The following is a 14186-nucleotide window of genomic DNA, read 5'->3' as shown; positions in this document are numbered from 1 at the left end:
TCATTCAAATGCAGACGCTCAGAGGATTTTCTCCATGGTTGGACTAAACAAGACCAAAACCAGGAACAGTTTGGCACTAGATGGAACTCTCTCATCCATCATGACAGTTACAATGTCTGGCCTGGAACAACAGTGTTTCAAATGGGAGCCACCAACCCCTGTGCTGAAGGCCTCAAAACCTGCCACCAACACATACAATAAACACCACTGACCATTCTCTCTCTCTCTCTCTCTCTCTCTCTCTCTCTCTCTCTCTCTCTCTCTCATACACACACGTTTTTTGTTCTCCTTAAAGCGAAACTCTCGCCAAAAAGCAACCGAGGCTTTATTTGGGATTAAATATGAGTCAAACCTTCGTGTGAGTAATGGTGAACCGCTCCTCAAGCGTGCCTGTCAGGTCGCACTCAGGGATCAACACTTTTTGCCTGCCATGAAGGCAACGCGCAGGAGGTGCAGCAGCTAACGTGAGTAGTTCAAAAACCTTCTTTTTCATAAACTCTGTGTAGACAAACAATGTTCTCAATGCTCTTGTTCATGAGTAGAGACCCTAGTGATGCTACGAGCAAAATTTCATGTTGTGCCGAGCCTTCTTAGTGTTCTAAAAATAGCGATTTTGATGCTAGCATGTCTTGCCCCATGCACTCCCGTTCAAAATTAACGTGCCCAAAACTGAAACTACGGTAAATCTTAAAAGTGCCTCTTTCGTCGTAATTATGCTTTCACACGAAGGTTTGACTCATATTCAATCCCAAATAAAGCCTTGGTTGCTTTTTGGCGAGAGTTTCGCTTTAAGGTAGGACTCAACGTTTTGGGCTTCTGCCAAATTGCCCTCCAGCTTCTTCATTTGTGAGGTATCTGCTGCAGCTCTCTCACTGCAACAAACCTCAAATATCGACATTTAAGACAATATGAGTTTTGATATGAGTATGTTGTTGAAGTGTATGAAGTTTATGTGTGTTTGTGTACTGAGCTTTTGAGTGGTGTCAGTGACAACACGTTTTTAGTGTGAAGCACATTTTTGTCATTTGTTTTTTAGAACCTTGTTAAGAAACTTGACTTGTTTCATTAAATGAAAAGTTTCATGTCAATTCACCAAAAAGGTGTCCAGTATCAACACTTCTTTTTCTTCTTCAGGAGGAAAAGTCATCTATTGGATATAAAATAAACTGGGTGCATCTCAATTACAAGTTTGTGACTATTCCCTTCTATTGCCATCGAGAAACAAGCCAGACACTAGAGGAGGTGTCCAATTTCCTGCAGTTCTTCAGCATTTTATTGGCATAACGTTGAGATGTTAGAAAAGCTCATAATACTTAGATTTTTTAGCATATTTTTGTTAGATAGTGTATCAAATAACTATGGATCATGAACTGTAAAGTCTTATAATAATAATAATAATAATAATAATAATACATTTTATTTACAAAGCGCCTTTCAGGACACTCAAGGACACTTTACAGAGGGACATCAGAAAAAAAACAATGGATAAAAAAAATAAAATAAAAAATCAATTTAAAACATTCAATAAAACAACATTCAAACATCCAAATACAAAGAAAGAAAACCATACAATTAACAACATTTCAAAACATCAGTGAACATACAGTGTGCAACAATTTAATAGAACAACAATAGAGGTAGGACGGTGTAACAGTCAATTTTGAACCAGTTGGAGCTTATGGAGGGACTTGTTAGGGAGACTGAGAAGAAGAGAGTTGCAGTAATCTAAACGGGAGGTGACAAGACTAGAAGGATGGAGGCAGTGCTGGGGGTGAGGGAGGGACGGAGTCGGTTGATATTTCATAGGTGGTAGTAGGCAGAACGAGTGCTGTTATTGATGTGGGATTTGAAGGATAGAGTGCTATCGAGGATGACACCCAGACTCTTTACCTGAGGGGAGGGGAAAACTGAGGAGCTGTCGATGAGAATGGGGAAACGGTCAACTTTGGATAGTGTAGATTGGGTGCCAATTAAAAGAATTTCAGTTTTATCACTGTTTAATTTCAGGAAGTTTGAAGTGAACCAGGATTTAATTTCTGATAAGCAGGCGGTAAGGGAAGAGGGTGGGAGTGTGGAGTTTGGTTTACTAGAGAGGTAGAGATGGGTGTCATCAGCATAGCAGTGGTATTGAATGTTGAATTTACGGAAAATGGTGCCAAGGGGGAGGAGATAAGTGATGAAGAGGAGGGGGCCCAGGACAGAGCCCTGGGGCACACCTGTAGTGACTGGGGAGGGGTCGGATTTAAAGGATTTGAGCTGGATGAACTGAGTACGACCTGAGAGATAGGAGTGGAACCATTGAAGGGGGGTGTGAGTCATGCCGATGGAGTTGAGTCTGCTGAGAAGGATAGGGTGGGAGATGGTGTCAAATGCTGCACTAAAGTCAAGGAGGATGAGGATGGAGAGAGAACCGGAATCAGCTGCAATAAGGAGGTCATTAGTGATTTTTATGAGGGCAGTTTCGGTACTGTGGTGGTGGTGGAAACCAGACTGGAAAGGGTCATAAAGGGAATTTTGTGTAAGATGTGTGTGCAATTGAGTGGCAACTACTTTTTCGAGGATTTTGGATATGAAAGGTAAGTTTGAGATGGGGCGGAGATTATTGTAATTATTAGGATCTGAGCCAGGGTTTTTCAGGATAGGGGTGATGGCTGCAGTTTTGAGGGATGGAGGAACAATTCCAGTGGTGAGTGAAGAGTGAATGATGGCAGAGATGAGGGGAAGCACAGATGGGAGGCAGGATTTGACCAGGGTGGTGGGGATTGGATCAAGCTGAGAGGTGGAGGGTGTTGATTTGCGGATGAGGTCAGATGTTAAAGAGCCATTCGGGAGTTGGAAACTGGAAAAGTGCCGACAGTGCTGTGGGGGTGGAGATGAGGGGAGAGGGTGTGAACCTGAGTGTGAGTGTTGGTGGATGTTGGAAATTTTATCATTAAAAAACTGCATTAGGGAGATACAGATGATGATGAAAGATGATGATGAAATGATGATGATACAGATGAAACCGTTGCGGCTGTTGGTTTTCAAGAAGAGCTCGGGCGTCTTTGATGATTGGCATTCATAAAAAGGCGCAGCCCGGTTGCTCAGAGCGTTGCTGTGCCCATGACGCTAGCGACTACTGTAACATGATTGGCCGGCGATGACATGAGATGTTCAGAAGAAAAATAAGAACGTAAAAAAATCACTTCAGTCGCACAACTCGCATTAGGAGGAGCTATTGAAGTGTTAACCAAAGCTAACTGAAGTAAGTTCTTATTTATGTATCTATTATTATTATTATTATTATTATTATTATTATTATTGTTAATAATGTATTTATCCTGATAGGTAGAGCTGCACAGTTCCTGGTGGTTTCAGTCGGTTGATTAACATCTGGTGTTTTGTGTCTGCTGCTGTTTGGCTATCGGCTTCCAGCCCTCTACACAGACCCCTGATTACAATTGTTGCATGCTTACAAGTGAAGCTGGCTTTATACCTCCGGATCCGGATGAAATTTGTCCGTCCGTACCGTACGTTCTCTCTGCTACTGGCCTACATACTCCGTCCGGTTTCAGCGTTTTTATAGACGTAACGCAACTTATCCTCTAGAGGGCAGTGTCTTGTCATAAATGACAGAGCCGTTGACACGGCAACCATTGCCATGTCAACGACGCTGTCATTACCGGCAGCAACATCAACAACATGGCTTCAGTATGGACAAAAAAGGAACAAAAAACGTGCGCGGTGGTGGCATGTGCAGCCACTAAATGAGAACACATAAATGGCGAGTTATTTTCTTTAGTTTTGCCGATAAGAGAACTTGACGATGAAAGGCACTTTAAATACTTTTGCATGTCTGCCGCATCATTTGATGAATTACTACGGCGGGTAGCTCCAATAATCAACCATCCCGCATTCCACAGAGCGCCCGTGAGCGATGCTGAGCGACTGGTTGTGACCCTCCGTTATCTGGCAGCAGGGATCAGCCAACAAGCCCTGGCAGCCAGTTACAAGTTGGGAACTGCGACGGTGTCAAAAATAATCAGAGAGGTGAGTGGACTGCGTTGAGGGAGGAGATGAAGTTCCCAGAGAGCGATCAATGGGAGGCTATCAGTGAGGGTTTTTGGACGCAGTGGGATTACCCAAATTGCGTCGGAACCATCGATGGAAAGCACATCCGCGTCAAAGCACCAGCCAACAGTGGCAGCAGCTTTTTTAATTATAAAGGTTTTTTTAGTTTAGTTTTGATGGCTGCCTGTGACGCGAATTACCGTTTTCACCTTTGTCGACATCGGAGCCTTCGGCGGAGAGAGCGACGCTGGTGTCTTCAGCCTTACCCAGTTCGGAGAGCAGCTAAATCAGGGACGGATCCCTCTGCTGCCACACGCTCCTCCGCCTGGGTCAGATGTTCTGACACCGCCTGTTTTTGTGGCTGATGAGGTGTTCCCACAGAAGATCAACCTCATGCGCCCATACCCAGGTAAGTTAGTGAAGTAGCCTTTCTAATATCTTTAAACATCATTTAAACATTTTGTTAACTAGTGTATTGTCTCACTGTTTATCCTCTGGAAATATAATTTCTAACAATAATAATATTCTGTAATACTACAGGCACTCAAGAGCAAGGAGAGTGATCGAAAATGCCTTTGGCATTCTTGCTGCCAGGTGGCGGGTACTGGGAAGGGTTATGGAGTGCTGCATCGACACAGCTGAAGATGTCACCAAGGCTTGCGTGGCTCTCGACAATTCTCTGTCCAAAGGAGACCAACCCCTGCCGGAACAAAACCGCTACATACCACCATGAATGGTCGATAGGGATGGTGCACCTGGTGAGTGGAGGCAGGTGGTCCAGGGAGACACAACCTCATCAGCACCCGTCGCATCACAGCCGCAAGAGCCAGCCAGGATGGCATGGTTGTCAGGGAGCTCTTTAATGAGTACTTCCAAACAGATCAAGGCAGGATTGACTGGCAGGATAGGCATGTCAGTCGTGGTACTCTATACAATGTAACATAGTTATGTAACATCCCTTTTTCCTTTTAGTTTTTAACTCAGTGTCAATGAGATCCGCTGCCTTTTGTATTAAAATAAAATATTGTATTTTATAACCGTACATGCAGCAAATAACAACAACAAATTAATTTATTTTTAGCACTAAAGTGCAACAGTAGCAAAGGCACTTAACAGTAAAACAGATAAAAGTGTAGGAACACAAGCCTTGTCTCTGCATCTAAACCCTAGGCCTCTGGCTCAGGTTTCTGCTCGAAAATGACATGCCCATAATGAATAGAGCATATCTCAGCAACCACATGGTCTATATGAATAATCTTGGTATCATAATAAAGATAACACTTGGGAGATTTCTGAAAAGATGTAAGCATTAGTATATATGTTACTGGGTCAGATTAAATGAAGATGGAAAACAGCATAAATGAAAGATTTCTTTTCCGCCTAACAAAATTGTACACTTTTAGAGTGAATATCCCCTTTTGAATCATGTAGTTGCAGCCCAAAAGCTCCAGCAAATGATAGAAAAACGTCTGAACATTACCTGTGCCAAGACTGATGCTAATAAAGTAAAGCAGAGCAAAGTTAGAGAGGTTTTAGTAGAGACATTTTTCAGGCGAAAATTAGCCATTTGGGCACACCCATCTAAATACTGTTCCAAAACACTGTTTTGGCTTTGTTTTGAAAAATCAACCAGAGACATACACATTTTCCCATTCAAAGAATACCATACAAAGGTACTGAAGTTTGACTCACTCTTGAGGAGCAGATTTAATTTCATGTGTTATATATTTTATATATATATCTATATCTATATCTATATCTATATATATATATATATATATATATATAAAAGAACAATTATGAACTATACAAGTGTTATAACAGTAACAATGCAACCAAACTGTAAAAACACAAGTAAAAACAAGAATCACTTTTCAGAAAAACATGCTTCAAAAAGCTCTGAACATCAACTATATTTACACGAATAAAACAAGAACCACTTCCAGAAAAACACACTGGAATGAATTTCGAACATCAACTATATTTACACTTAAAAAACAGGAATCACTTCCAGAAAATCACACTGGCAAGAACTTTGAACATCAAATATATTTACACTAATGTGCGTCATGCCACTGCTGGAAGCAGTTCTTCTTTGATGTGAAGCACAGAGGGACCTGGCATTGCCTGCAGTAAACAGGTGTCTTCACTCTTGGCAAGCCAGCATCCTGACACAACCTGCAGTACCTCCTGGACTGTGTGGCATCGCTCCCATAGTACATGGGCATGCAGGTGAGTTGTGGTGGTGGTGGTGGTGGTGGTGCTGAGCCTTCAGCAAACTCTACCATCTCTGCAGCAAGCTGTTCCCTGAAGGTCTTCTGCGTATGTGGCTTCGTCATGGTAGGCTCATTCCTGATCTTGAACAGCTCTTTGTGGAGAAGGAAACTGTTCACCACGGCAATATCCACAAAATGATAAAAGAAAGTTTTGTACCATTTCATGGTTTTGTGGTGGACGCTGTAATATCCAATCAAAGCATCAGACAAATCCACACCGCCCATGTTTTGATTATAATCAGCTACAGCGTCTGGGACAGGTATGGCCTTGGTCTGCCACACGCCAGCCTCTTTTACTTTACGGTTTACCGTTTGTCCACTGAAGTCCTCATGCACTGTAGAGCACATGCTCACTTCCCTGGTGTCCATCCACATTCCTGATCCACCGCAGATCTCCCCTCTCAGCCTTCTTGGGTAAGTCATTACCTTCAGCCTGTGGAAAACCAACACGGTTTTTTCTGATGGTCCCTCAACAGCCAATGTTTTTTTTTGACAAATCCTGAAAGAGGGCAGGGCTGGAGTAGAAATTGTACACATACAGTGTGTAGCCCCCACCAAGCAGAGGAAACGGCAGAAGGTCCATCACCGATGTGTAGCTCAGACCCTGGCCTGTTGTTAACGCACTCTTTCCAGAGTACACAAAAAAGTTCCAGGTGTAAGCTGTTGCGGAGTTTGCAAGCACAAACAATTTGTACCCCCACTTTGTCGGCTTGTCCCTCATGTACTGTTTCATGCTGATGCGGGCCTTGGATGCCACCATCCTTTCATCAATGGCGATGTTCTGGTACGGCTGGAAATGTGCTTTGCAGGCAGTCATGATTTCAATGCACAGGGGCTTGATTTTGAAGAGTCTGTCATACTCAGCCGTGTTCCTCCTGCGCTCATTCTCTTCATCCTCTCTTGGGTTGCTCAGGTGCAGCGACCACAAGATGGCTTCAAAGCGGTCCCGTGTCATCTTTTCACTGGGGAAGGCAAAGTTATATGGCCATTGCCTTCTCCAGTAATCCGCTCTGTGATGGACATTCACAAGGCCCGAGAAAATAATAATGGCCATGAAAACATAAAAATCGCTCACCGTCAGGGCTCTCCAAAGAAACTTCTTTCCAGCCTGTAGTCTCTTGACAGCATTGGCATTGATTTGTCGATGATCGTACGGACTACAGTGGTGCTAAAAAAAAGCTGGAACAGAGAAAGGGGGGACCATGATGCCTTGGTGTCAAATGTGGGGCCAGGGATTCTGGCTGGCATGAATCTGATTGGGTCCGGTCTTTTGTCCTTCTCCTCTCTGTTGTGCCAGCTTATTTCTTCCTCTCTCACCCTTGAAGTGGCAGACCCAACTTGAGCACGCCTTGGATTTGCCAATTTGTGTGACAATTTTCTTTTAGGTTGCATTTTTTCAAGTGAGTCCGAGTCGGATGAGGATGGCGATGGCTGAGGAAGAGGAGCTGAAGCACGGCGAGTGGAATGGCCTCGCAGTGACTGACAGATGGGAGTAGCTGATGGTCCTGGCTGTGGCTGTGGCTGAGGGGGTGGGGCAGATGCTGGTGCAGAAGCACCTGATTGCTTATCATCATCATCATCACTGTGGAAGAAAAACAAATATATTTATTCACTAGCCTAAAATGTAACTCCAAACAGACAATATGTTGAGGTAAACAAGCCCTGTACTATGGACTTCAACAAGTTAGTTTGAGCGAGTTTGAGTGTGTGTATAAATCATTGCAGGATAATAAGGTAGATATATTGGTAATTTGACACCAAATCAATAAATAATCAATAACAAAACAGAGATTACATACCTTTGCGGTGATGGAATTTTATAATCCGAGTCACTGCTGTGGTTTATGACCGTTGTTGTTCCTGGGTCTGACATACCAATCCCCCTTTTGCAGTCTTCTGTTCTCACCCAAATTCAAATACGTCCTTAATAACTGATAAACTACAATTCCAACTTCTTAATTTTAGCAGATTCCAAAACTAGCGTAAGAAGGTCATTCAACAGATCTTTCTTATGTTATTGTGAAGCCCAAATGAAGTTTATTACTCAATAAGTTTGAGGTCAACAGAAACCACCCCTCCCCTTTGTCGACGGAGGAGAGACTTGGAGACATGGGCGGATCTACCGGGGTGGCATGGGGTGGCAAATGCCACCCTCAAAGAAAGTCTTGCTACCCCTGCTGCCACCCCAGTTGGCAGCAACGAATTCAAAGAAAAGTTATGGCCATTTTGACATTTACGAGCGCGAATTTCCAATGTCCGACTGCAGTGAATGCAGCATGAGATAACGCGAGAGCGGCAAGAGAAGGCTTTGTTTGGAAAACCGAGTGGCGTGAAGCGAGGGAGACAGGAGTCGCTACTGGAGAGGAAACACGGCAGGAAAGAGGTAAAAACTGATTAACTATTATCTATCAAGAAATGAAATAATAATGAAAGCACAGTGCTAATATAGTCGCGAAGCTGATTTTGAGGTGATAAAAATCAAGTTGAAGAACGTTATTTCGCTAACTATACATCATGAACTAACGTCAGACCTAGCTAACATTACATGTAACGTTATAATACATGTCATGTTTGCTAACGTACACTCACGGTATTCCGGACATCACGGTATTCCGGACACTTGACCTTTTGCCGCAAATTCTATAAATAAATACTTCCGGGTCATGGGCACTATATATATCCGCGTCACCCCTGACCCTTCCTCTTTCGACTCCGACCACTCCCTTTCTTCAAGAGCCAGTCATTTCGGAGAAATCCACGTGAGTTTCCAGCGTGCTCCTATGAACGTTCACAAAATGGCGGGGGGAGGGTTTTATGGCCGGACGCTTCGTGGTGGGGAGGAGCAGAGGGCCGGTTTTAAAACATGATAACCCGCCAGCAAAATGACAGAAACGTTTCTAAAGTACTAAGGAGTTACTTCTTGCAAGTATTTTTACTTTGTGAAGTGATACACCCTCACTTTGTCCGATGTGATCTGAGCGCAAAAGGCGCATTAGTGCACCAACACTGAAACAACACCTCACTCTCAAAATAACGTTAACTGTCTTAAAGTTCAACACATCTGTGTTTCTGGTTCGGGACATCACACATTTGTATTAACGTTAACAAAGTATTATCAAAGTCATAATGTTAACTTAACTTAATATGTTAATAATACATATTTTGTCAATATTTGCCATGAAAGTCAACATTATTGTCCACGGCTCAAGCTTGTTATAACGTTAAAAGTTGTTAAAATGTTAAATTCATACAAATAAAGGGAGTCTAAAGTTAAAGGAAATAATTTTATTAACAAATTAAAATGAACATTAATATAATGAACATGATAAAATAAAATGAACATAATAATAATAAAAATAAGAAGAAGAACATAACGTTAACGTTAGAACAAGTTGCTCTCCGGTCCAGCCCCTCTCTGCTCTGGTGCGTCCTGGCCTCTCTCTCCCCTGCTGTGAAAAGACAAAATCCATAAATATCAGATTTAACAACTTGAGTTACAGAAATGCTTCCAAATTCTAAATATATATTCTTAAATCAACTGTTAGGCAAGAATGTCAGGGAAAAAGCCATACACGAGGGAAACACTTCTGGCAGCAGTGTCAGAAATCAAACAAGGTGCCAGTGTGAGGAAAGTGGCAGCGAAGTACGCCATTCCCCGCTCAACACTTGCCGACCACAAATTGGGGAAGTTTCAGTGTGGTCCCCATCCAAACAGGGCTGTCAATCTAGAGGAGGAAGAAGCCCTGGTTAACTACGTTATCTGGATGGCGGATCATGGCTTTCCCCTGACGAGGGCCATTATAAAGAGTCTCGCCCTAGAGACAATTAAAGACAGCGGGAGGAAGACACTCACCAACATTGAGAAGGGCCTCAGTGACAACTGGTGGTCCCGCTTTAAAGAACGCCACCCAGAGCTGACCACCCGGACACCGGACTCCCTCGATAGGGCCAGGGTCCTTGCCGCCACACCTGAGGCAATTGAAAGGTTTTTTTGCCTTTTCGGGAACATCCTGGATAAACACAGTCTCCATGACAAACCTCACCTCATCTGGAACTGTGACGAGACTGGCTTTGGTGATAAGCCAAAGTCAAGGGAGAAGGTGGTGTGCCAGAAGGGGAAGAGGCACGTGTACCGCCAGCAGACCACCACCAGGGAGCACATCACAGTGCACATGGCTGTGAGTGCGGCTGGAGCACACATCCCTCCCTTCATAATTTACCCCCGCTGCCTTCCAAGCGTCTCCTATGCCTTGGATGGACCCAAATTTAGTTTGTATAGTTACAGTGAAAAGGGCTATATGACCACCGAGCTCTTCACAAAGTGGCTAAATCATTTTATAAAACATGCCCCCCAAGAACGCCCCTTAGTTTTAATAATGGATCAACATGAAACCCACTGTGGCCACCATGTTATAGACATGTGCAGGCAAAATTCAATAGAAATTGTGCTGCTCCCCCCACACACCACTCACATGCTCCAGCCGCTGGACATCAGCATTTTTAACCCGCTGAAGGCCGTATTCAGCACCCTGGCTAGTCGCATGGGCCTGGTGAGGGGAGACATGGTAATTGGCAAAAAACAGTTCTCCTCAGTCCTCAGGCATGCCCATGAGAAGGCTGTCACACCAGCAAACATCATGGCGGGCTTCAAGAAGGCAGGCATCCATCCCCTGTCGAAAGAGGCAGTGGACATGACGCAGGTTAGCTTCTTTATTTTATTTCCTATAATCATTCATATTAATTCTATTATGCACCTTAAATCTTACTTAGTGTGAAGAATACTAGTTTTTAACCCGAGAAATCTTTATCTAGATTGTAAAGCTCGTGCCCACCTCCTCCTCCGCTGCGTCGACCTCCTCCACTCCACCAGCTGCTGCGTCGACCTCCTCCACTCCACCAGCTGCTGCGTCGACCTCCTCCACTCCACCAGCTGCTGTGTCGACCTCCACCTGTCCACCGGCTGCTGCATCGTCCACTCCACCATCTGTGTCCCCTGCTGGTGATACATGTCCGACATGTAATCGGCATAAAAAAAATTACCTCGTTGAAGCTGGCCTCATTCGACAATCCCTCACAAACATACTCACCACACCCACATTTGGCCCGAAACCTGGTGGAGTACGGCGTCGGTTGCCCCTACAGGCCAGGGTAATAACCAGCGACGAATATGTTGAGCATCTTGATAGGCTGGAGGCCGAGGAGAAGGAAAAGGAGGAACAGAAGAAGAAAAGGAAGGCAGAGCTGGAGAGAAAGAGAGGAGAAAAGAGGGCCAGGGAAGAAAGTTGCAGAAGAAAAGGCAACACTTCACTGGACAGTGCCGGCCACTGTGCAGTCTGCCGCAACACTGCACCACCAGGGTTAGAGGCAGACATCGACGAGTGGGTCCAGTGTGAGCTCTGTGAACTCTGGTTTCACTTAGCGTGCGTAGATATGGATGATGTCCCGGATGGAGAGTGGCTGTGTCATAAATGTTGTGTGAATGTAGTGTGAATGTAACTGTTGTTCATGTGTCTCACACACACACACACACACACACACACACAGAGATTAAATAATGATTACATAATGTATATAGTATTCTAACACACACACACACAGATTAAATAATGATTACATAATGTATATAGTATTCTAACACACACACACACAGATTAAATAATGATTACATAATGTATATAGTATTCTAACACACACACACACAGATTAAATAATGATTACATAATGTATATAGTATTCTAACACACACACACACAGAGATTAAATAATGATTACATAATGTATATAGTATTCTAACACACACACACAGATTAAATAATGATTACATAATGTATATAGTATTCTAACACACACACACACAGATTAAATAATGATTACATAATGTATATAGTATTCTAACACACACACACAAAGATTAAATAATGATTGCATGATGTATATAGTATTCTCTCACACACACACAAGTTTAATGTACATAGTATCATTAAAAGAAAAGTTAATTAGGGTTACCTGTTATATGATGTTCGTTCTTGTTTATTTGCCATGTGGGGAAAGGGGGGGGGAGAGTTAACGTTAGAGTTAAAATGTTTTCAAATAAATGTGTAATTATTCAAATTCACAAGAGTTGTGCTTATTAATTCTCCGCTTGGTTTTACATTAACAGTATTTCTAGCTATATAACGTTACAATATGAATTTAAATTCTGACAAATTAATTTATCAACGTTAATACAGTTAATTAGCATCTTTTTGGAGTGGTGCACCGCCATTTTGAACACATGGCCATGACTATGACGCTACGCCACTTCATATAAGCATTTATCAACAAAAAAGTAATGTAGAAATGCTTAGAAATAAGAAATATACAATATCTGACTGTTATTCAACTAAAATGAGTGTTTTTATGATGTTAAAAATGACTTCTTCTTACCTGTCCGGAATACCGTGTGTTGAAATGGCCAGCCGTCCGGATTACTGTGAGTAGTCACGGTAGTCCGGACACCGTGACTACGATAAGTTTTTTCAAAATTTCTCCCAAACGATTGGCTCAAAATGTGTCAATCAAACTTTGGTATGCATGTAAGACCTACCCCCAGAGACCTATAAGCCAATCAGGCTTATCTTTCCGCGCATTGATATTTTATGGGACTTTTACTGTGCGAAGTGTCCGGAACACCGTGAGTGTACGTTAGGTCTTACATTAGTTCTGTGTAAAGTAACGTTAGGCTACAAAAGCTAATATTGAGTCAACGTCTGTCAAGGAAAACGTAAAGTTACTTTCAATCTTACAGAAATGAAGAGGAAAGGTAGCATTAGTAGTTTTTTCTCACCAAAGAGAAAGGCGACAAAAGAAAATGAACAACTGAGCAAGGTAGACGGTGGAGATGAAGTGGAAGGAGAGAGAGAAGACGAAGACGAGGTGGAAGGAGAGAGAAAAGAGGTGGAGGGAGAGAGAGAACACAAAGACCAGGTGGAAGGAGAGAGAAAAGAGGTGGAGGGAGAGAGAGAACACGAAGACCAGGTGGAAGGGGAGAGAGAAGGGCAACCGAAACCTGACAGAGATAGAATACAAGGCCAAGGCGACCAGGGACAGGAGGAGGAGGGAGAACATCACAGCGGTGACGATATGGAGGAGGGAGAAAGCGACAGACTAGATAACGTGCAGGGCTCAGACAGTGAAAGGGAAAGGAGAGTGCCTGAGCCATCACCAACTAGTCGAACTGGTCCACATGGTATGGAAATAATTGCTGCATAGTATACTAAGTTACATATGAATAAGAACAACTAATGACGAGACATTTTTCTATAAGGTGCATTTAAGAGACATTGCTTATACTCTTTCAAATAGATACAAATATTCATGTCTGCTTAAATATGAATAATTGTGGAAACTTTAAAGTGTGATGAGATGGGGACAGAATTTTAATATTTTGTGTACAATGTAATTTAGATCTATTGCTCAGGTTAAATTCCAAAATTAAACAAGTGAACCTAAAAATACAGTCCCAGGCTAAAATGTTAGTGTGTGTGTTAACACAGTCTGATGGTTATAACTAATCAATGATGGTTACAAATTGATTGTGTTTTTACTAGTTGTTATATTGTATAATTATTTCAGATGTAATGCAATTTGAATCTTTCCTCCCCTCCATCTTCTAGACATATCCAAGTCCAGGTGTGAGGTGCCAGTGCAGCCGACGAGAGAGAGTTTCCCTAAGACCCTTCAGGGAGGAGCCAGGAGAAGCTTCTGTAGTGACTGGTATAAATCTCATCCCTGGTTGGAGTACTCACAATCGAAAGATGCAGCATTTTGTTTTGCTTGTAGACATTTTTCCCTCCCTGATGCTCCAAGGACTGTTTTCAC

The 14186-nt window shown here is 42.9% G+C and overlaps 1 protein-coding gene across 9 annotated transcripts; it reads right to left on the bottom strand.

The window, feature by feature from the left end:
- Positions 1–9596: 9596 nt before the first annotated feature.
- On the bottom strand, positions 9597–12912 carry LOC115586232 (uncharacterized). 9 transcript variants are annotated; one of them, XR_003984842.1, is made up of 5 exons: positions 12753–12912; positions 12333–12351; positions 11414–11567; positions 11159–11322; positions 9597–10996 (listed from the first exon to the last, which is right to left on the bottom strand). XR_003984842.1 is itself a non-coding variant. In XM_030425080.1 (3 exons), the coding sequence occupies exons 1-3, from the start codon at positions 11696–11698 to the stop codon at positions 10795–10797; spliced, it is 651 nt and encodes a 216-aa protein (XP_030280940.1). In that variant the 5' UTR covers positions 11699–11917; the 3' UTR covers positions 9597–10794. The 9 variants fall into 9 exon arrangements, 2 of the variants coding, with proteins under 2 accessions (XP_030280940.1, XP_030280941.1); XR_003984843.1 differs by lacking the exons at positions 12333–12351; positions 12753–12912 and having other exon boundaries at positions 9597–10051; positions 10180–10295; positions 10370–10996; positions 11414–11917; XR_003984840.1 differs by lacking the exons at positions 12333–12351; positions 12753–12912 and having other exon boundaries at positions 9597–9775; positions 9899–10996; positions 11414–11917.
- Between the last annotated feature and the right edge of the window lie 1274 nt (positions 12913–14186).

The sequence above is a fragment of the Sparus aurata genome, chromosome 8, assembly GCF_900880675.1.
Source record: "Sparus aurata chromosome 8, fSpaAur1.1, whole genome shotgun sequence".
NCBI classification, from domain to species: domain Eukaryota; kingdom Metazoa; phylum Chordata; class Actinopteri; order Spariformes; family Sparidae; genus Sparus; species Sparus aurata.
This window is presented reverse-complemented; position numbering and strand designations above follow the sequence as displayed.

What these genes read in the sequence shown, in the direction of transcription:
- LOC115586232 (XM_030425080.1), bottom strand. Translation starts at nt 11,698, where the DNA reads ATGTCTGCCTCTAACCCTGGTGGTGCAGTGTTGCGGCAGACTGCACAG. An exon ending in TCGGGCCAAATGTGGGTGTG is followed by an intron (nt 11,323 to 11,413) that starts GTGAGTATGTTT and finishes ATGTATCACCAG; the next exon opens with CAGGGGACACAGATGGTGGA. An exon ending in TCGACGCAGCGGAGGAGGAG is followed by an intron (nt 10,997 to 11,158) that starts GTGGGCACGAGC and finishes CTCTTTCGACAG; the next exon opens with GGGATGGATGCCTGCCTTCT.